The 21449-nt window shown below is 40.7% G+C and overlaps 2 protein-coding genes across 2 annotated transcripts; one reads left to right on the top strand and one right to left on the bottom strand.

The window, feature by feature from the left end:
* The first annotated feature begins 295 nt into the window (after positions 1-295).
* gmppb (GDP-mannose pyrophosphorylase B) lies at positions 296-11404 on the top strand. Its single transcript, XM_061041299.1, has 10 exons — positions 296-418; positions 3740-3935; positions 4029-4109; positions 4708-4756; positions 5058-5200; positions 6007-6165; positions 6258-6336; positions 8127-8254; positions 8340-8522; positions 8677-11404. Exons 2-10 carry the CDS (start codon positions 3807-3809, stop codon positions 8806-8808), a joined length of 1083 nt encoding a protein of 360 aa, XP_060897282.1. The 5' UTR covers positions 296-418; positions 3740-3806; the 3' UTR covers positions 8809-11404.
* A 6306-nt stretch (positions 11405-17710) lies between these two features.
* On the bottom strand, positions 17711-20633 carry LOC132976981 (zinc-binding protein A33-like). The gene has a single exon (XM_061041296.1). The coding sequence runs from the start codon at positions 19618-19620 to the stop codon at positions 18142-18144; it is 1479 nt and encodes a 492-aa protein (XP_060897279.1). The 5' UTR covers positions 19621-20633; the 3' UTR covers positions 17711-18141.
* Between the last annotated feature and the right edge of the window lie 816 nt (positions 20634-21449).

The raw sequence follows: 21449 nt of genomic DNA, 5'->3' as shown, positions 1-21449 counted from the left end.
ACCCTCCGGTTCCCAATCCAAGTCCCTGACAGACTGAGCTACTGCCGCCCCAAAGTGACTGTGATTTATTTTAGCGTAATGTCGGTCAATTAACTACGACTCGTTTGTTCTTGTTCTTATTATATGTGTGCAGTTGGTTTTTTTGTTGATGTAAAGCACTTTGTGACCTTTTGTCTGTGAAAATTTCTCCATGAATAAAATGTGCTTACTTTAGTCATCTAACTCAGCATCAAACTTAGTGCGCTTTTATTTTGAAACGAATGACCGGATGTTGTATATCTCGCCTTGTCTGACTTGACGCAGCGCGGCTTGACAGGAAACCAAACACGGAATTGGGGATTTGAACGATCTTACGTGTCATTCCCAGAGTGTCAGTGATACAGAAGTCTCCTGGAGTCGTCAGCAGAAACGTGTCGCTGTAAGTTTTCTTTATTTGCTTTCACTTTGCATGAAGATAAACGCATAATGTCTTCCAGTCAGCCGAACAGCGCGAGTATTTATTTAAGTTTAGCTGAAACGAGTTAGCTCCAATCTCTGCCGGTTCATTGTGTCAGAGTTCAAAACACAAGCACAGTTTGTTCTGTATTTATCTGCGCGCATCATCATCATCGTACAGCTTAGCCTCAATCATGTCAGCATTCATTCATTAATTGTCTCTGAGAGAGTATTCAAAGTGGTTCTGTGATGCTAAAGCGGCTAAGTTATCTTCTGTTGATGTTCCTGCTTTTATCAGAGTTTCACCTTTTAATGTGTCAACACCACACAAAACTAGTTTAATACAGGTATAATTACAAACTAGTTTAATACAGGTATAATTACAAACTAGTTTAATACAGGTATAATTAAAAACTAGTTTAATACAGGTATAATTACAAAAACATCACAACCAGACCTCCCTAAAGATTGAATGTCTGTTCTGACATAATTCATTTGATGTCATTTTTCTGTTTCAATCTTTTTTTTTTTTTTAAGCTTCTTGATCTGAGATTTTGAGTTAATAAATATAAAATAAATATAACAAAATGTATTTTCCAGGCCTTTCAGATACTCCTGACTGTGATTTCATAATGATGTTCACGTTAAACCAGTTTGACAACCTGCTCATCTGACTCTGACCCAAAGAAAGGATGGAAGCTGTCAGGTTTCAGCTGTTGTTTTTACAGGTTGTCTGATTTTTGTGTTCTACATTTTTATTTTTTTTTTATTTTTTTTTACGAGTTACAGATTAAAGAAACAAAATAAACAGCTTCACCTCGTGTACATACTTCAGCCTTACAGAACACAAAGGGATAAATATAACGAGTATGGTGGTCAGGTTATTGTACCATAAAGAGTTTAAGGGGCCGCTGAGGGCCCTGGACCCCGTGGTGGTCAGGCGGGGTGGGTCGGGTGGTGCAGTGAGTTGAATAGGAGAAGAAGACCTGAGAGTGTTGGCGTGTGTGTGTTAGAGGTGGAAGAAAAAATCGATACAGCGTAGTATCCAATGTTTTATGTGGCGATATTATATCGTCAAGTATCAATATTTTGTTATTATATTAATAGCAAATATGTTGTTTTTTTTTAATTGCTGAAGGGGTTGCACAATTAATTTTGAAGAAATTATATGTTCAAGTTCGATTAGACTGAAATACTATCAGTCACTATCAGGAGCATGCAGCCTTTTACAGGGTTTGACTTTGATCCCAGTGCTGTGTCAGTCTCTGGGCTCGACATAAAAAGACTGAAGTCAGATGACGAGACTAAGAATGTTGTTCTTATTTGACAAAACAGTTCTTCAATTGGTTTCATTTTGTGGACATAATATGCAGTCTAAAAAGTAAAATCACAATATATTGTATCGCAATTCTCAGCATGTGACTCAAGTGTCATGAAAACATCTTATCGTGGGGCCTCTGGTGATTCCCACCCCTACTATGTGTTGATAATAATAACTTTATTTATATAGCACCTTTTAAAAACACAGGTTTACAAAGTGCTTTGACAAACAGCAAAAACAAGAACAAAGCAAACTAAACCAAACACACAAGAACATTAATAACAGGAAGAACATAACAGATGCAAAATACTAAAAATAATTAAATACAATTCAACAGAAAAGAACCCAAAGTGCACAATACCCAACAGACGTATATAACCCGACCATCACAAGAACCATTATAAGAACCCAGGAAACACAAGAACCCAACAACACGAGCTGAGACCAAGAGGAACCAAAGATTTAAAAAGATGTAAGAAACTAAAAGAGATAAAAGCAAATAAAAAGATAACAGCAATAAGAAGGTAAGAGCAGTAAAAGAAATAGAAACAAGAGGTTAAAGGATCAAAAAACCCAAAACTATAATATTAATAAAAATACAAAGTAAATCTAAATATGAAACATAAATAGACAAAGTAAGTAAGATAAGAAATTACCAAGTTAAAACACAAGAGGAGATTAAGATAAGAGCATAAATAAAAGAACAGTAAGAAGTAAAAGAAGATAAAAATAGTAAAACCAATAAGAAAAGACATTAAGTCGTTCCAAAGTCGAGGGGCCCCCTGACTGAAAAGGCCCGGTCACCTTTAGTTTTAAGTCTCGACTTTGGAACGACCAGGAGGGCCCCACCTGAGGATCTAAGACTGCGGGCTGGCTCATATGGTGTCAGTAGCTCTGTTATATAGCTTGGAGCCAGCCCCGTGCGTGCTTTAAAAGTAATGAGTAAAATCTTAAAATCGATTCTAAAACTTACAGGAAGCCAACGTAATGAAGCTAAAATTGGAGTGATGTGATGTCGTCTGTTACAACCAGTAAGAAGCCTAGCTGCTGCATTTTGGACTAGCTGGAGGCGACTTATTTGTGATTCCGGAAAAGAGGGCGTTACAGTAGTCAAGTCAGGAGAAAATGAGGGCGTGGATGATCTTTTCGAGGTCTGGTTGGGTTAGAATTGTTTTAATTTTGGAGATGGTGCGTAGATGGAAGAAGCATGATCGGACAAATGTTTTGATGTGGGATTCAAAGGTGAGATTGCAATCGAATGTTATTCCTAGATTTCTGGCGGTGGGTTGGACATTGGCGAATAAGGGACCGAGGCTGCTCTTTGAGATATGAGTGGAGTTTGGCGGGTTGAATACTATGATTTCAGATTTAGAATTGTTAAGTTGGAGAAAGTTTTGTGCCATCCAGCAGTTGATATCGTTTAGACAGTTTCTGACAGCAGCTAGGCTCCTAGCGTCCTCAGGTCTCAAAGGAAGGTATACCTGTGTGTCGTCGGCGTAGCAGTGAAAGGAGACATTGTGGCGTTCAATTATTTGGCCAAGAGGCAGCATATAAATGGAGAATAAGATGGAGATGTGAAGGAGTTGAGAGAGGGACAGAGGAGCGAGGTTATGGGCGGCCTTGGAGGTGAAGAGCAGAATCTCAAAGTCAATGCGATATTTAACCGAGAGCCGATGAAGCTGCTGAAGCTTAAAAACAAACGCTGATGTCTGCAGATTGAGCACATACCAACATGTCACACGTGTTGTTTCTATGTTGCACCGTTGTGTTGCAGGTCGTGGTTAAGTTTTGAGCTTCTGCAGAAAGTACACAGGACTTAAAAACAGGATGTGATGATACTATCGTTTTAACCTTTCTAGAAGCTTCTGGTTCACAGCTTCAGAGCAGATATCAAAGTAGCGTCATGATCCATCAAAGAAACAAATATGTTTCCTGTAAAGGTGTTTCTGCTTCCTTCCTCGGTCACCTTGACTCTCCTCTCAGGCTTGTCACTGTCTCGTCCTTGATGAGCTGTCATCACCCTGGTAACGGTTGCTAACAGCGAGAAGAAATGAAGGCCTTGATCCTTGTGGGGGGGTACGGGACCCGGCTGAGACCGCTCACCCTGAGCGTCCCTAAACCGCTGGTGGATTTCTGCAACAAACCAATACTACTGCACCAGGTGGAGGCTCTGGTCAAGGTACGAATGTTTCCAATCAAACAGAACAGAGAAACAGGGCCGTGTCCTCACTGCTCACACGTGTTTGTATTTTCTGTGTTTTTATGTGCACAGGCCGGGGTGACTCATGTGATTCTGGCGGTGAGCTACATGTCAGAGCTGCTGGAGAGAGAGATGAGAGTCCAGGAGGAGAGAGTATGTATAACAAGTTACTACAGCTCTGATGATACTGATGATGATGACGATTTGTTTATTTGTTAGGATCCTCATTAGCTGCAACCTAGAGCTCAGCTATCCTTCCTGGGGTCCACATTTAAAAACATTTTTTAAAATAAATGATGATGATGGGTTTCTTTTTGGAACCAACTTTTTATTTATTTTGAACAAAAAGCAGGTGTACATTATCTTGTACATTTAGTAGATGCAATTCATTGCTCTGTACAATTATACACAAGAGAAAAATGAACAACATTACATTGCACATATACAGTACAATTTTCTTAAACCCATAACCCTTCCCCTCGGGGTTTTCTCTGAAATGTACAGTGCAAGAAAGATTTTTACTGTAAGTCAGGAAAATAAATATTTAAATAATTGAGTGAATACACAGTTCATAGTATCACACAGCTGTTGATGTAGTAAAAAACAGGTTTTTATGCCTGTGTGTTTTTGAGTTATTGTTAGAAATCTGATCAATTTAAACCTCCATGCTGATTCTTTATGAACCATCTACTCTGATACTTCTGTGATATAACAAAACAAGGTTGTGCTCTGTTTTCTGTTTTCTCCTCAGCTCGGGATTCGTATCTCTCTGTCTCATGAGAAGGAGCCTCTGGGGACAGGTGAGTTTCTCTTCACTGCAGACCGATACAGACGCGCTGAAAATGGTGTTAAAATAGTGATATTGTTAAGTATTACAATGATACAGCACCACAACCATCAGAGATACAGATTTCTTAAAGATTAAAAAACAAGAAACTCTTTCTCTGAATCAAAAAAGTCCATTTTACAATTGTGATATTATACATTTTATGTCTGGATCAAATGTAGGGTTTAAGGTAGTGTAGCTGCAGTGTTTAGTAGCTGGACTCTGAGTGAAATATATTCATTCAAATATTTAATAAATGTGTGTTTCTTGTGCAGCTGGTCCCCTGGCGTTGGCTCGAGAGCTGCTGAACATCGACAACGAGCCCTTCTTTGTCCTCAACTCGGACGTCATCTGTGATTTTCCCTTCAAAGATCTGCTGCAGTTTCACAACAACCACGGCAAAGAGGGAACCATCGTGGTGAGAGAGAGAGAGAGTGTTTATCCTGAGTTGTTCTGTGCACATGATGGATTACCTGCAGGAAAGTTAAGAGAGAAGAAAAGATGGAAATCTTTAGGCCTAAATACGGGTAAATTAATCAATCAACAGACGATCCAGACAGCCGGAGAGGAAAGACGATATTCAGACTCAGAGTAGAAGAGGAAAATAAGACAGAAAGGTGGCGTCATAAAGTCCTTCTCAGGATTATGTGGCCATAACTACATTTAAAAAAAATGAAAAAGGAAGTTGGATTTAGACATGACCAACTGATTATGAAATGAAAGCTTGTTCCTGAAAATACATTTTAACTCTTGAAGTTAAAAATAAAAAAAAGCTTAATTGCAGAGTATAGATTTTTATAATCTCAACCTCCTTGATAACAAAAATTCAAATGGAGAGAGGTTAGAACACAGAAAGGTTTACAGACCGATGCAGAGCTGGCTAAACACTGAAGCTTCAGTGTCCACCACATGGTAACCTGTTTGAACATCGACTCTAGAGAGGGGGGGGGGGGGGGCGGGGGGAGACAGCTCTCTACAATGTTTTGAATTTGGACTGCAGTAACCATTTTCAACACTAGGCGTCAGAGTTACATATTGCTCCTTTAAAATGCAGGGTTCCTTTTAAATTCTGTTTTTTATTTAATTTTTTTACTGTTGGTTATTAAGAGAAAAATAGCAGAGTTAGAGCTCCGTCAGTCAAACCTGAAAAACAAAGAAACTGTTCAGCAATATCCAAAGCTTCTTTATAAGTGTGTGTTCACGAGTGTTTGTGTGTGTGTGAAGGTCACACGGGTGGAGGAGCCCTCTAAGTACGGCGTGGTCGTGTTTGAGACAGACAGCGGCCTGATACATCGCTTCGTCGAGAAGCCGCAGGTGTTTGTGTCCAACAAGATCAACGCCGGCATCTACATCTTCAATCCCAGCATGCTCGGCAGGATCCAGGTGAGTGTCTCCCTCTCGCACACGTGAACGCACAGAAAGCCTCGAGCATGCACTTGACGATGTGTTTGTGACTTTTTTTTCTGTTTGTGCAGCTGAGACCAACATCCATAGAGAAAGAGATATTCCCCGTGATGGCACAGGAGGGACATCTGTACGCCATGGAGCTGCAGGGTAACTTTTATATGTACTAATTAAATGCTTTAACTGTAATGGGCAATCAACACATTTCCTTTATTTCTGGCTGCAACTTAAACATTTTTTCATTATAGTTTGATCAGTCTATTAGCTGACAAATTAACTCACTTTAATTAAATGATCAAAATGAAGCGACCACCAGCATCAACCTGATCATCTTACTTTTGTAAGAAATGAAACGAGCACATTTAGTTAGAAGTGGAAATCTACCTGCAAATGATGTAAGCTTGTCAGTGATTTTCTGTTGTTTATGTTAGAGACAAAGTAGTATTTAAAGGAGCAATCTGTAAGATGTGTAGTGAGTGAAATGATAAAGTGAGCTTACTATATGATCAGCTGTTAGGGGAACATGCTTTGTTGAAGTGCTGGCTTCTCTGACAACAATGCAGCAGCCAGTATGTCCTCCTTCTAACTTTAGATTCTGGTCCTGAATGCTCTGGATTTGTTTGGACCAGAGAAGGTAGGTGGTTTTAAGGCGACCCCCACACGGCCGTTTTGGACGCCCCTCAGTTTGTCATATGAGAGCAGTTATCAGGTCAAACCAACAGGTGTTGCAGCGATGGAAGCGGGGAAGAGAAACTGGTTCAGATAGAAGTGATTGTACCCGAGGAGGAGGCAGGGGGAGACCGCTCTCTCCAATATTTTGAATTTGGACTGTAGTACCAATTTTAAACACTAGGTGTCACTGTTACATATTGCTCCTTTAAGGAATGGAATTTGTGAAATATATATATTTGTGGGAAATTGACTCGTTTGCTTGCTCTGGCCTCACAGCTCAAAGTGCCACCAGACGTAAGTTTTTGGGTTTTTCTTTCACACCTAAACTTGTGTAGTCTTAGGGAGGAATGGTTTTTAGAGCAGCACCGTGACAAAGTAAACAAAACATGACATTTAAAAGCTGCTGTAAAACCTCTCCAGAGATTTCAGTCAGGTGCGGTGCTACACGTGCCACATGCTCATTGCTCTCTGGGAGCGATCAGCTGTGATTGAAGCAGTGAAATCCTCTAGCTGAGTTTTTAAACCTCCCTCCTGTCCCACAATTCAAAATGATTCTGTCCCAGGACGTAGTGGCTTTTTTCCCTTTAGAAAACCGAAACTATAATCCTGTGGTGAAACATTGTGCAGAACTATCAGCGGTTGACGAAGAACACAACTTGATAACTTGAGTCAAAGTGTAGAAGCCCCCGGTCAAACATGACCCCCAATACAAGTGAAAGTTGGAAAAATGTCAGCAAGGCTTTACACGGAGAGAAAACAATCACTTTTCAAACATGGACGTAAGATATGTTCATGGCTGCATCCATCATCCTCACCACCACTAAATGAACTGCCTGACTTCAGAGCACAGGTAGCGAGTAACGAGAACATTCATACAAATGTAGAGTAGTCAAACATCATCTGTTTTCAAATGTAGCGGAGTCAAAGTCACAAGTAAATAATAAAACTCAAGTAAAGAAGAGATACTGAAAAAATGATAGAAATGAGGACTATAGCCTCCCTACATGAGGGATGTGACACAATAGCTAGGCCATCCAACACCCGAGTAACATGGGTCTCCTTTTAAGACAGTAGTCGTAAAGTCACCCTGTTGTCGGAGGTCTGTGTGTGCTGATCATGAGACCTTATGCTTTAATCCTGTTGTAGATCACAAGGAAGCTCCTTGTTGTGTGTCCTTGTTTCCACATTAACTTAATGCTCCCTCTGTCTGTATCTCTGCATGCTGTCTCTCTGTCTGTCTGTCTGTCTGTCTGTCTGTCTGTCTGCAGGCTTCTGGATGGACATCGGTCAGCCTAAAGACTTCCTGACGGGGATGTGTATGTACCTTCAATCTGTACGACAACATGCTCCTGAGAGGCTACGCACAGGGCCCGGTTTCCTCGGCAACGTTCTTGTGGTGAGTCGCAGCACCATTGGCGATTACATGTCACCCTAACAACAGAACTGCTTTAATAACTCTCTATCCTCGCTCGCCTCTGCAGGACCCGACGGCGCAGATTGGCGAGAACTGCACCATCGGGCCGAATGTCACCATCGGTGCGGGCGTGGTGGTAGAGGACGGGGTGAGGATAAAACGCTGCACGGTGATGAAGGGAGCGCGGGTTCGATCACACTCCTGGCTGGAGAGCTGCATCGTGGGATGGAGCTGCTCTGTGGGCCAGTGGGTGAGTTAAGGGCAGAGGTCGCCTTGTCGGGACCGTTGACTGTAAATCCAGATGGACACGCCTCCTCCTCCTGTTGTACAAAAGTGAAGCCGAAATATCCTCTGTCACAAATTGTGCTGGTGACGTAATTTGGATGCTTTTTCTCTGCCCTCAGGTTCGTATGGAGAACGTGACCGTGTTAGGGGAGGACGTGATCGTGAATGACGAGCTCTACCTGAACGGTGCAAACGTCCTGCCTCACAAATCCATCAACGACTCGGTCCCAGAGCCACGAATCATCATGTAGCACGGGTTGGAGGACAGAAAAACCCAGCGCCTTTTTTTTAATATATGAACTCTGTTAATCACCCAAACTGTGCCAGAGAGAGAAAGAGAGACAACAAACAGGCGGGTGACGTACAGAAAAAGGAAGGAGAGAGTTTAATTTTCCTTTTTCATCCTTAGTTTGGACTCGTTTTTTAGCCCTGCTTCGCTGCATCTTCCATCAATAAGCCAAACATCAAATGCTAATGTTCTGAATGTGGCAGTAAATGTGTTACATAAACACTGCTTTAATAATTAAAAAAGGAGAGGGAGGGGGCTGATATACCTGGGCTGGTTGTCTGTAGAAAGGTGGAGGGAGTCATGTGAAGTGTGGGATCAGAGGGAGGAACTGTTAGACTCACTATGCATTTACAGCTCATGGACGGGTACAGAGTGTTCAGACTTAATCATGTCAAGGCGTGTTTCAGAGATTGGAAGACACAGAAATTACTTATTAAACAAAAAGCTGTGATAGTTAGCTGAAGCTGCGTTTATCGACGCATTTTGGCCTCTTGGGGGCAGCAGAGAAAGCTGAAAACAGAACATCTAATATGAACAGTTGCTATGGTGATTGTTTAAAGGTCACATATTATGCAACATACTCTTCACCATGTTTTTCTAACACTAATATGTGTCTGTAGTCTGTCTACAAACCCCCCAATTATGAGAAAAGTCCATCCTCCGTCTTTTGCCTGCTCCACTCTTCAGAAAATGTGCTCAAACAGGCCGTTTGGAGATTTTCCCTTCATGACATCATCAGAGTGGATTTAGAACAAGAAACTTCACAGACATGTTTTGAGGAGCTCTGAGACTTATTTAAACTGGTTGAAGAGGAGGAGAATATGTGACCTTTAATCAAAGTGATGTTCATTTAAACGTCCTGTGAAAAACATTCTCTATCATGTTTGTCATCTTATGAATGTAATTGATTAATTTGTAGAAGAAAGAAGAATATTAATTAGTGCGGCTTGAGCTAGTGATCGAACTGTGTCAACTTTAAGGTTTTCTGTTCTTTGTTTATCATGCAAACAGTGCACTTCAAGGCCAAGCTGGTCACTACAAAAAATGAACAAAATGTAGCGAGCAACAAGTTTCTCATGTCCGATTATAGATTTTAGAGTCAGACAGTTGGGCACAATCTGGGAAATAGACTTCTTTTTCTGCTATGACTCAAATATACATTAGCCCTGTCTGTTGATTTAAGTCGTCCGTTTGGTAAAAAAAAAATGTTAATTTAAGGTCCAATGGGAACAAGGTTAAAGGTGGGGAGTGTGCACTGACTACGTATCTTGTGTTTAACTCTGTAAATAGGAAATAACATGAATAAAAACCAGGGACTGAACAGAAGTACAGCCAGTCAGGAGCAGGGACCGTTTGTGCACTGCATTCTAACCATCGTTACTTAAACGCTCTACAGATATCGCCATATAAATACAGAACCTGACAAGACTTTTGTTGTGTTAGAAATGTTCTGGGATACATTTGTAGTCCAATCACATTTCAGCAGGGTTTGGATGTTTGCAAGACAAAACAGTCTGCACGGAGAGTGAAAGAAATTCATCTTCTAAATCGCAGTTTGGGAACCAATAAGCGATCATCAAACCCCAGTGTATTTTCAATCTAAAATAGGTGTCATTAAACCCTGTGTAGGGTTTTCCATCCCTCTGTTGTCAGTCAGTCAAGTAACATTCAAACGATATTGACACCTGGTTCGTTAACGCATGGAAAAAATAGAAATCATAGGCACTTGATTACCATAAATTGCAGACAAACCCCTGCACACGGTCTCAATCAAAACGTTTCATTGTGCAGTTTAGACAGTGTCACCTCCTCTGCTGCCCCACAAGTGACATCAACGCACGGCAAAAGGACATGAGAAATGTTGTCTTGTACATTTGAAAGGAGCATAGCTGCTCGCTCAGTTTTGCTCTCAGCAGCTTTTGGTTCAAAATATCACTTTAGATCTGTAGCTTTGTTTCATTTCAAAACTATAGATAATTGACATTTGGGATTGTATCATTTTAAAACACATTGAAGTATTGAATATTTTGACACCCGTAGCCCCCAGAGGTGAAATCTTTTTAAGATGATAGCTGATGGGTTCTCTAACTTCTCCAAGTTACACCATGATAACGCTGCCCTGTAACGGCAGACACTCAGCATGACGCCATCTTTCACTTTCTTTAGTTAACTGCTAGAGTTGTTTCCCTTGCAGATGTGTACACATGTATTTGTGGAGGAGCTTCTGACAGAGAACTGCAGGCAGGGGTATAATGAAGTGAAAACCTTAAAAAGTTTAATGCTTCTGGGGCTTGTCACAACATGAGATCTTTATTTTCTGACCTCAGTAGCTTAGCTACATATGCATCTTTTACATTTGACTTTTTACTGACCAAGAAAACACGCAGCAGTTGAAATTAGCTACTGAGGTTCCTCTGAACGGAGCAGCTCCACGTTGTTATGCAGTAAGTGATAAACAGTATTAAGAACTCTGAACATCTCTCTGGTTGATTGAATGAAGTGAATTCTTGTAATGAAGTCTTCTTTTTTAAAGAGAATAATATAATCTACTGATCACATTTGTCTTGTCTTGTTTCTTATTTTGTAATTTGAACATTGTGACAGCATTTTAGCTTCACACCTGAGCTTTTATGTCAGACGAAAATGGCCGCCATGACACATCAGGCATATGAAAATTAAAGGAGCAGTATGTAACTCTGACACCTAGTGTTTAAAATGACTACTGCAGTCCAAATTCAAAACATTGGAGAGAGCTGCCCCCCCCCCCCCTCCCCCTCCTCTCTAGAGTCGATGTGCACACAGGTTGCCGTCTTGCAGACACTGAAGCTTCAGTGTTTATCCAGCTCCGCATCGGTCTGAAACCATTCTGCGTTCTAACCTCTCCATTTTTCAAAATCGCCACTTTGCCATAATAAGACGATTAATTCATGGGATGAACCAGATAACAGTTTTATTTACACTTAGAGTTAATTTCACACAATTCATATTATTCAAAAACTTTCCTTATTTAACTTACTTTGTCTATATACAGTGATTTTCTTTTTTTGAGCCTGCAGCTAAGTGTTGGCATCGCTGCCCGTGAAATGACCCTGAACACCTGCAGCCAGATAAGTAAGAGTTATAACTAAGATGAAGTTACACTGAGACAAAGATAATATCGCTAATAATCACAGGATCAAGGACAAAATCAGGATTCTTATTTTCATCTCATAAGGCAAGATAGAGCAACATATTCTGAGCTATTTAAAAAAAAGGTAACCTTAGAAAATTACTGTGAGTGCACAATTAAATTTTAACTTCAGAGGGATATATCAAAGAGCTGCCCAGCTAAGGCCCAAAGATGCTTTGCCATAAGACTGAAAATATTGAGACACTGGGCTGTTCCACTGTTACAGAGACTTTTAGTGGTGAAATCTTCAGTGGGAGTTTGTTCAGTGTGCCAACATATGGAAACAGTCTCTCAGTGAAAGTATGTCTGAAGGTGTGTAGGAGTGTGTCGGTATCAGGATCCCAGAATGACAGTTTTCCTGTGTTGAAGTCCAGATGAACGCTGATCCTCTGTGGCTTCGTTTTGACTGAGAAAACTCTGTCAGGGAGCGGTGGAGAGAATGCAACATATTGTCCTTGTAAGTAACACAATGCCCAGCAGCCACTCTGTATTTCTCCCTTCTTTCGAACAGACTCCTGTATCACACCTACTGCCCAGTTTTTATCATTTATAACCTCAGCTTCCCAGCTGTGACTCCCAGAGTCAAAGCCCTCAGAGCTCAGGACACAGGGGCAGAAATCAAACCTCTCTGGATTATCTGGAAGCTTCTGTCTGTCTCCATGACTCATTCCGGTCAGATCTTTAGACAGGATGAGTTCTGGATGAGCAGAGTTTGGATCCAGATCTTTAGATCTGAGCTCGTTCTCTGTGACTCTGATTGTGTCTGACAGAGCTGCTATCTCTCTGTTCAGAGACTCAATCTTCTCCTTCATTGTCTGACTCTTCTGTTTCTCTTCCTCCATCAGAGCAGAGATCCTGTGATCCTCTTCTTCTTTTAGAAACTGGTGAAGCTTCTTAAACTGCTCCTTGATCTGAGTCACTGTGTTAAGTGTCTGGACCTTAATAAGATCTGCTGTTTGATCAAAGTTTGCTTTCACCTTTTCAAAGCTCTTCAGTTTTTCTCTTACAGGTTTCAGAGATTTCTGTATCTCCTCTCTGTGATCCTTTGCAGCTTCATCAATTGGTCTAAATTTGTGGTTGTTATGTTCTTTTGAATCTCGACAGACGACACACACAGTATCCTGATGGTCGAGACAGAAGAGTCTTATTTTCTCAGAGTGCAGACTGCAGACGGCCTGATCTCTCTCCTGTAAGAAGGCCTCACACAGGTTCCTTAAAGCCAAGTTACGAGGTGGATCACTCAACAAAGAGACTTTTTTACAAACCGGACACTCGTGCATTGGTTTCTCTCTCCACCATCTTTGCAGACAGTCTTTACAGAAACTGTGAGTGCATGACAGAACAACGGGATCTTTGAAGATGTCCTTACAGACAGGACAGGAGAAATCATCCTCTGTTTGAGAAAACATTTTGTCTGAAGCTGAAAAAACAGACGTAAAAAAAGGAGGAGTTCCTTTAGTTCCTTTAAAGTTACTTTGACTTGGAGTCGTAGCTCCTCAAAACCTCCGGTTTATTACCTGGAATCAGCAGGTTGAAGTGAAAACAGTGCTCCAGTAATCCCAGTCTTTTCCCAATATTTCCTTCAGTTTGTAGAGCTTGTTCTGATGGTGAATCTCTTGGATTGACAGGCACAGAAAGTAGCAGGGTCAGATATGTTTCAGTCGATGCCAACAACTGAGGAATGAGGAACACAAAGAATTCACACCCATCTGATGCCACACCTTCAGAGTTATGTCAGCTTTAAAAGTGAAGTAAATTTTTATATTTGAGTTCATTCATGTGTTTAAGTTTAAGTTAAAAATAAGTTTACACAAGTTTTAGAATGAACTATTTACACATTTGAGTTTACAAAGTTAATACAGCGTGCGGTGTCAGATTACTCGTCTCTTTTTTTTCTCTCTCCTGCCTCGGGCTGACTTGGTGCTCTACGCGCGCCTCACGACAGCGATGCACATCCTTTTGCAGAGAATGCGTCCCCTTGCGCAAAATGGGGCCCCCAATGGATCGTGGGGCCCTACGCACAGCGCGTGTTCTGCGTGTAGGGAGGGGCGGCGCTGAATGCAACAAATCTGGTTCATTGAGAAAGTCACAGGGCTGCATCATTATGTTCTGTCGTTGTATGGACAAAAAAAAGACAAACAGTTATTACTTTAACCATTGATTTACAACATACGAAGAAAATGTTGTTTTTTTTCAGAAGAATCCCTTTTAGGATTAATAATTTGGATTACTAAGTATTAACAGTGCAATAAAACTGGTTTATTGAGAGCCTCACACCGGGCACCATTTATGGTGGGGTTTTGCGGAGCTAATATGTGGGTAACAATTATGTTGGGTTTGATATAGTCAAATTATATGAATTGATATGAACAATTTTCCTTAATTAATTATTAATATAAATTGTCAAAATTATTAAACAGAGTTAATAAATCCGGGGCCACCATCCTGAAAGCAGGGAACAATAACCAAATATCACCAAAATCAGTCTGGAATTAATTAATTAAATACTAATATTATTAATAATTAATAACCTATATTTAATAAATTGAAGGCATGAAATCTGTACACAAAGCCCTCGCACCCAGCTGTATTACAATGCCCATACACCAGTAATCACAAACAACTGCTTTCTTAAATTATAACAGAGTTTGTTTAATTAAAGACACATCAATCCAAAATCAATGAAACTCAATCAACAACTATTACAAGCTACTCTAAAGCAACCAAACATTATCAAGCAAAACTTGATAATGAGGTGTAAGAAAGTAGTTGTGTGTGTGTGCGTGTGTGTGTGTGTGTGTGTGTGTGTGTGTGTGTGTGTGGATGAGAGAGAGAGCGAGAGAGAGAGAGAGGGGGGAGAGAGAGGGAGCAAGGTGGCGGCATACCCACTTAAGGTCACATCGGCCGGAAGATGGTGGACACTTAACACAGACGCCTTCTGGCATGGTCTATTGTCTTCACAGGTGGGACCGAGTTAAGCTTGGTATCTCCCCGATCTGTGTGTGTCTGAGGCGTTTGAACGACTACAAGTGTACGGATCTATATGTGTGAGTGTGCGCAAGTATGCGCTGAAGCGATCGTGGAGTTAGTCTCCAGATGTGCGTCTACACTGGAAGGTGTGTGTGTGTGTGGATGTGTGTGCATTAGTTAAAGAGAGAGGAAAAGAGAGCGTTCCTTAAGAGGCTGGATTATAGTTTAAACTCCCCGCCACAACTCGGGAGGAATTCACTTCACTAACAGAAAGAAGCCAATGGCCAAATTCAAGTTTAGACAGTGTTTACACTGGTCTTTCTGATCATGAAGGTATTACCCTGGTTATATCGCTGTTTACGGAAAACACACAGGACGCGGCTGCCCGAATACAGAAACTAAACAAGGGTTTTAAACAGGTAAAACCCAGCGGTCCAATAAAGAAGTAAAAATGATGACTGTTTTCACATTAATAAAGCAAATATTAAACACACTATCTAAAGATAACTATGCCCAGACCTAAGCCTTACTTGTGAATTGCTTTTTCTGCGATTGGTGAAAGGTAAAGCTCAATGAGGGAGAACAGATCCTCTGTTCGCTCCAGGGCAAAAGAGTTTCGATAGCATCGGTGATCCCACATGGCACAAGCGGTGTTGTTTTTTTCTCCTTCGAGCGGGAAGACGCCGTTGATGTCCTGTTTGTTGCAGGATGGAACGAGACATAATCTTTACAGTCTCTGGATATTCTTTGGTCATCTCTGCTCTTGTAGTGAGCTTTTCTTTCTCCAAATTTGATCAAAGTTGGTTGATTTATTTTATGTCTTTATTCTAAATAGCAAGCACATATGCTGGATAGATACACCTCGAAAGACTTTCCATTTTAGTCCTAAAAATTTGACCCAATAAGCTAACGTCTCTTAATAACCATGCATTTAGTCTAGACCGACAGTCATCAATAACCCTCCACACATTTTTACTGACAGTTTCATCTGAATTGTTGGATATACAGTATATGTGCCTAAGTATTTCACCGTTGATTTAATAGGGATCTTGTGTGCTTCTGGTAGACTGGCTTTATAAATTTGCAACAGCTCACATTTGTTCAAGTTCAGCTTTAGACCTGAGGCTTTGGAGGAAAGATCAATAGCATGCAGAATCTTGGGCACTTCAGTCAGGTGTTAGATAAAGATGGTCGTATCATCTGCAAACTGGCTGATGATTATAGACTTCTCAAGAACCTCTAATAGAGTAATGTCTGAATGTTTCATAAATATAGATAGCATTTCAGTGGCTATTACAAAGAGGAAAGGAGAGATAGGACAACCTTGTTTTACTCCACGCTTTATGGTAAATTATAAAGAGTGAGGAGTGAAGAGTGAGGTACCACTTGGTAAAGAAACTGTACTATTTGTATTTTCGTGAAGAGATTCTATAATATTTAGAAATGTATTTCCAAAGCCTAAAAGTCTCAAGCATCTAAAAACGAACGGGTACTCAATTGAGTCAAATAACTTTTAAAAGTCAAGAAATAAAATAAAGCCATTGTTTTCAATTCAATGATTATACTCTATTAGTTCAAGAACTAAAGGAATATTATTGTGTACGGATTGGCCTTTCATGAATCCAGACTGGGAATCACTTATAATTTTATACAAATGTTTTTTTGGTCTATTGACGTACGTCAGGGTTACAATTTTGTAGTCAGTGTTTAACGATGTTATTGGTCTGAGATTGACTCTAATTTTGGGATCAAAGATATTATGTCTCGTTTCATAGTGTGGGGGAATGTCAAATTGTCAGTAGCTTCCTTAAAAATAAGAGATAATGGACTTTCTAACAATTCCCAAAAATGTTTATAAAAGTAATATCAGCATCACATCATTCTGCAAACTCCTCGTCTATATGAGGAATAATAGCTGAGATATGGTTGAAGAAGGAGTCAGCATCCATGACAGAAAAGGCTGATGAGTTTACGATAGAAAGAACCTATTTCATCAGCAATCAAGACTGGATCAGAACTAACTTGGTCATGAACTAATAAGGCTTTGATTGGATTTCTTTCCTGCCTTCTTTTCTCTCATTGACAGAAATAATTTTCTCTCCTTCCTCCATCCATTTGGCCCTGGATTTTATGTCGGCTCCTTCAACTTTCTTAGATTTCAACACGTTTTGTTTGTAGAATATGTCCTCTTTGCTTATCATTGACAGAAAGATGTCTTACTAAAGCAGCTGGTTATTTCTTTGATAATATTAATTGCTGATAATTTGTTACTTCTATTTAGAGATTTTCCAAGTTTAATAGAGTGCTCCCTAAATTTAAACTTCATGAATTCCCATTTAGAGATTTGAGAAGTGATAGATTTATCTTGCAACCCATCAGATATAATGGCTTTTATATCTTCAGGAAAAGCATGGCATTGTAACAAACTAGAATTGAATTTGCAGTAGCAGTTGTTTCTGTAACATCCACCAGGGGGCGTAAAAGACAGCTTAATGACAGAGTGATCAGTGAGAGGAGCAGCTGACATGCAACAGTCAGAAATATAATTTAACATTGGAGAGGAAATTATATAGAAGTCTATTCCCGAATTTGAGTTCTGCAGTCCAAATTCAAAACATTGGAAAGAGCTGTCTCCCCCCGCCCCCTCCTCACTAGAGTCAATGTGCAAGCAGGTTGCCATGTTGCGGACAACGTAACTTCAGTATTATAAGACCAAGAGGATTAATTCATGGGATGAACCAGATAACAGTTTTATTTACACTTAAAGTTCATTTCACACACAAATCATATTATTCAAAAACATTCCCATTGAGAGAAACTTTCTTTATCTAATTTACTTTGTCTATATACAGCTATTCTCTAACTTTTAATACATTTTGAGCCTGTAGCTAAGTGTTAGCATCGCTGCCCGTGAAATGACCCTGAACACCTGTAGCCAGATAAGTAAGAGTTATAACTAAGATGAAGTTAAGACACTGAGACAAAGATAATATCGCTAATAAGGAACACAGGATCAAGGACAAATTCAAGATTCTTATTTTCATCTAAAAAAAAAAAAAAAGGTAACAAATAACCTTAGAAAATTACTGAGTGCACAATTCAATTTAAACTTCAGAAGGAAATATCAAAGAGCTACCAACCTAAGACCGGAAGAGTTTACGAAGTGAGCTTGAAGATGTGTGGCCGCTGCCATAAGACTGAAAATATTGAGACACTGGGCTGTTCCACAGATACTTTTAGTGGTGAAATCTTCAGTGGGAGTTTGTTCAGTGTGCCAACATATGGAAACAGTCTCTCAGTGAAAGTATGTCTGAAGGTGAGTAGGAGTGTGTTGGTATCAGGATCCCAGAATGACAGTTTTCCTCTGTTGAAGTCCAGATGAACTCTGATCCTCTGTGGCTTCGTTTTGACTGAGAAAACTCTGTCAGGGAGCGGTGGAGAGAATGCAACATATTGTCCTTCTAAGTAACACAATGCCCAGCAGCCACTCTGTATTTCTCCCTTCTTTCGAACAGACTCCTGTATCACACCTACTGCCCAGTTTTTATCATTTATAACCTCAGCTTCCCAGCTGTGACTCCCAGAGTCAAAGCCCTCAGAGCTCAGGACACAGGGGCAGAAATCAAACCTCTCTGGATTATCTGGAAGCTTCTGTCTGTCTCCATGACTCATTCCGGTCAGATCTTTAGACAGGATGAGGTGTGGATGAGCAGAGTTTGGATCCAGAATCACAGGAGTGTAAGAGACCATCTCCTTCATCTTGTTCCAGATGTTGAAGCTCAGGTTACCCAGGTGTTTGGCCTCGTCTATCAGAGCTCCTGAGACCAGTTCTGGAACATCCAGCAGGGGGCGCTGCTGGACTCTTTTCACTGCAGCCTTGTAGTTTTTCAGGAATGAGACGTCATTAGATCTGAGCTCGTCCTCTGTGACTCTGATTGTGTCTGACAGAGCTGCTATCTCTCTGTTCAGAGCCTCGATCTTCTCCTTTATCCTCTGACTCTTCTGTTTCTCTTCCTCCATCAGAGCAGAGATCCTGTGATCCTCTTCTTCTTTTAGAAACTGGTGAAGCTTCTTAAACTGCTCCTTGATCTGAGTCACTGTGTTAAGTGTCTGGACCTTAATAAGATCTGCTGTTTGATCAAAGTTTCCTTTTACCTGTTCAAATATTTTCATTTTATCCTGTAAGGGTTTCAGAGATTTCTGTATCTCCTCTCTGTGATCCTTTGCAGCTTCATCAATTGGTCTGAATTTGTGGTTGTTATGTTCTTTTGAATCTCGACAGACGACACACACTGGCTGATGATGGTCGAGACAGAAGAGTCTTATTTTCTCAGAGTGCAGACTGCAGACGGCCTCAGCCTCTGCTGAAGCTTTCTGATCTCTCTCCTGTAAGAAGGCCTCACACAGGTTCCTTAAAGCCAAGTTACGAGGTGGATCACTCAACAAAGAGACTTTTTTACAAACCGGACACTCGTGCATTGGTTTCTCTCTCCACCATCTTTGCAGACAGTCTTTACAGAAACTGTGAGTGCATGACAGAACAACGGGATCTTTAAAGATGTCCTTACAGACAGGACAGGAGAAATCATCCTCTGTTTGAGAAAACATTTTGCCTGAAGCTGAAAAAACAGACATGAAAAAAGAAGATAGTGAATCCAGAAAGTTCCCTCAAAGTAACTTTCGTAGCTCCTCAAAATCTCCTGTTTTTCTGGAATCAGCAGGTTGAAGTGAAAACAGTGCTCCAGTAATCCCAGTCTTTTCGCTGTATTCCCTTCGGTCTGTAGAGCTTTTTCTGATGGTGAATGTCGTAGACGACAGGCACAGAAAGTAGCAGAGTCAGATATGTTTCAGTTGATACCATCATCTGTGAAATGAGGAACACAAATAATTCACACCCATCTGTTGCAGTACCTGTTATGTTTGATACCGACAGTGGAATGTCATAACACCACCCAAATAGGAGGCCAGCTACAGCTTTTCATATGTTGTCTAACCAGTCCATCACAGTTCCTTGAATTCCTCACCTCACCTCACCTCAACTCAACTTTATTTATATAGCACTTAGTTTTAGCACAACACAGTTGATCCAAAGTGCTTTACATTGCAGATAGAAGAAAACAAAGCATTAGAAAGTAACAGACAAGATCAACAACAACAATCAAAAAAAGAAAGAACAAGTGACAGTTAAGTCCAGTGTAACACAAGACTAACAGAGCCATGGATTTTGTGCTTCACGGGTTATTGAAAATTGGAGGCAATTGAGTATAAATATGTGTTAAGGCGAGTTTTAAAAACACCAATAGTGAGAAGGATGTCTGGAGGCAAAGAGTTCCACAGTTTTGGTCCTGCAATAGAAAAAGCACGATCCCCGTTGCACCTTGTCCTGGATCTATTGGACAGAAGGTTTTGCGCTGATGACCGAAGATCTCTCACCGGCTGATATGGGGACAGGAGTTCTGAGAGGCAAGTCCATTTAATGCCTTAAACACAGTCAACAGTTTTTTCAATCAATCATCAGCTTGCCAGGTAGCCAGTGTAAGGAAGCAAGAACCGGAGTGATTTGGTCTCTTCTTTTTGACCGTGTTAGGACTCTGGCTGCTGAATTTTGTATGAGCTGTAGACAGGATAGAGATGAGTGAGTGATACCAAAATAAAGTGAATTACAGTAATCGATGGATCGGAGCTGCATGAAGCTTAATTTTACAACCTGATCTATTTCTTTGTTGAATTTAAGTGCTGAATAAAATATGATGCCAAGATGTTTTTTTTCCTGAGATTTAACGGACTGGGACAATGGGCTGAGATGAGGTGAAATTGAGTCTATCAAGTTCTGTGGACCAACCAAGATAACTTCAGTTTTATCGTTGTTGAGCTGGAGGAAGTTTGTGGCCATCCAAGATTTTACGTCTTGAAGACAATTTGTGCTTTGGCTCTGACGAGCTCTATCTCCTAATCCCGTTTTAGACTTGCTATCCCTGTTGAGCCACCTTGCTCAGCCTGGTTTTGTTTAAAAGCATTTGACCCAATCTGGATCTGTTTAGCCCAGTTTGGTCTGTTTAAATAAATCTAACTTTGTCTCCTAATCCCTGTTGGCTCTTCCTAGCTCGGTTCAGCTCTGCCCTGGATCACTTCATGTCTGCAGTTTACACCATTCACCCCTGTCTAGCTCTGATTGGCTCAGTTTGGCCCTGCCTGATACTTTGGACAACATTCCTCTAAAGCTGCAGATTTAGAGGCGGAGGAGGAATCCCTGACGTTCCCATTGGCTTAGGAGTTTTTTAGACTCACTCTGATTGGCTAGTGGAGTGTGAGCAGGGATTTCCTTTAGGGCTCTTTCTGTCTTTGTCTCAGATTAAAAACACAAACAGTCCAGTCTGGCCTAACTTCCCCAGGTAGACCTCGAGAGTCGATCTGGTGCTCAAACACAGTCGTCATCAACAGTTTAAGTGTTCAAAAGACAACAA

The sequence above is a fragment of the Labrus mixtus genome, chromosome 7 (assembly GCF_963584025.1).
Source record: "Labrus mixtus chromosome 7, fLabMix1.1, whole genome shotgun sequence".
Taxonomy (NCBI): domain Eukaryota; kingdom Metazoa; phylum Chordata; class Actinopteri; order Labriformes; family Labridae; genus Labrus; species Labrus mixtus.
Note: the sequence above shows the minus strand (reverse complement) of the source record. Positions and strands in the feature narration are given on the sequence as shown.

What these genes read in the sequence shown, in the direction of transcription:
- gmppb (XM_061041299.1), top strand. Translation starts at nt 3,807, where the DNA reads ATGAAGGCCTTGATCCTTGTGGGGGGGTACGGGACCCGGCTGAGACCG. An exon ending in AGGTGGAGGCTCTGGTCAAG is followed by an intron (nt 3,936 to 4,028) that starts GTACGAATGTTT and finishes TTATGTGCACAG; the next exon opens with GCCGGGGTGACTCATGTGAT. An exon ending in GCATGCTCGGCAGGATCCAG is followed by an intron (nt 6,166 to 6,257) that starts GTGAGTGTCTCC and finishes CTGTTTGTGCAG; the next exon opens with CTGAGACCAACATCCATAGA.
- LOC132976981 (XM_061041296.1), bottom strand. Translation starts at nt 19,620, where the DNA reads ATGTCTGTTTTTTCAGCTTCAGGCAAAATGTTTTCTCAAACAGAGGAT.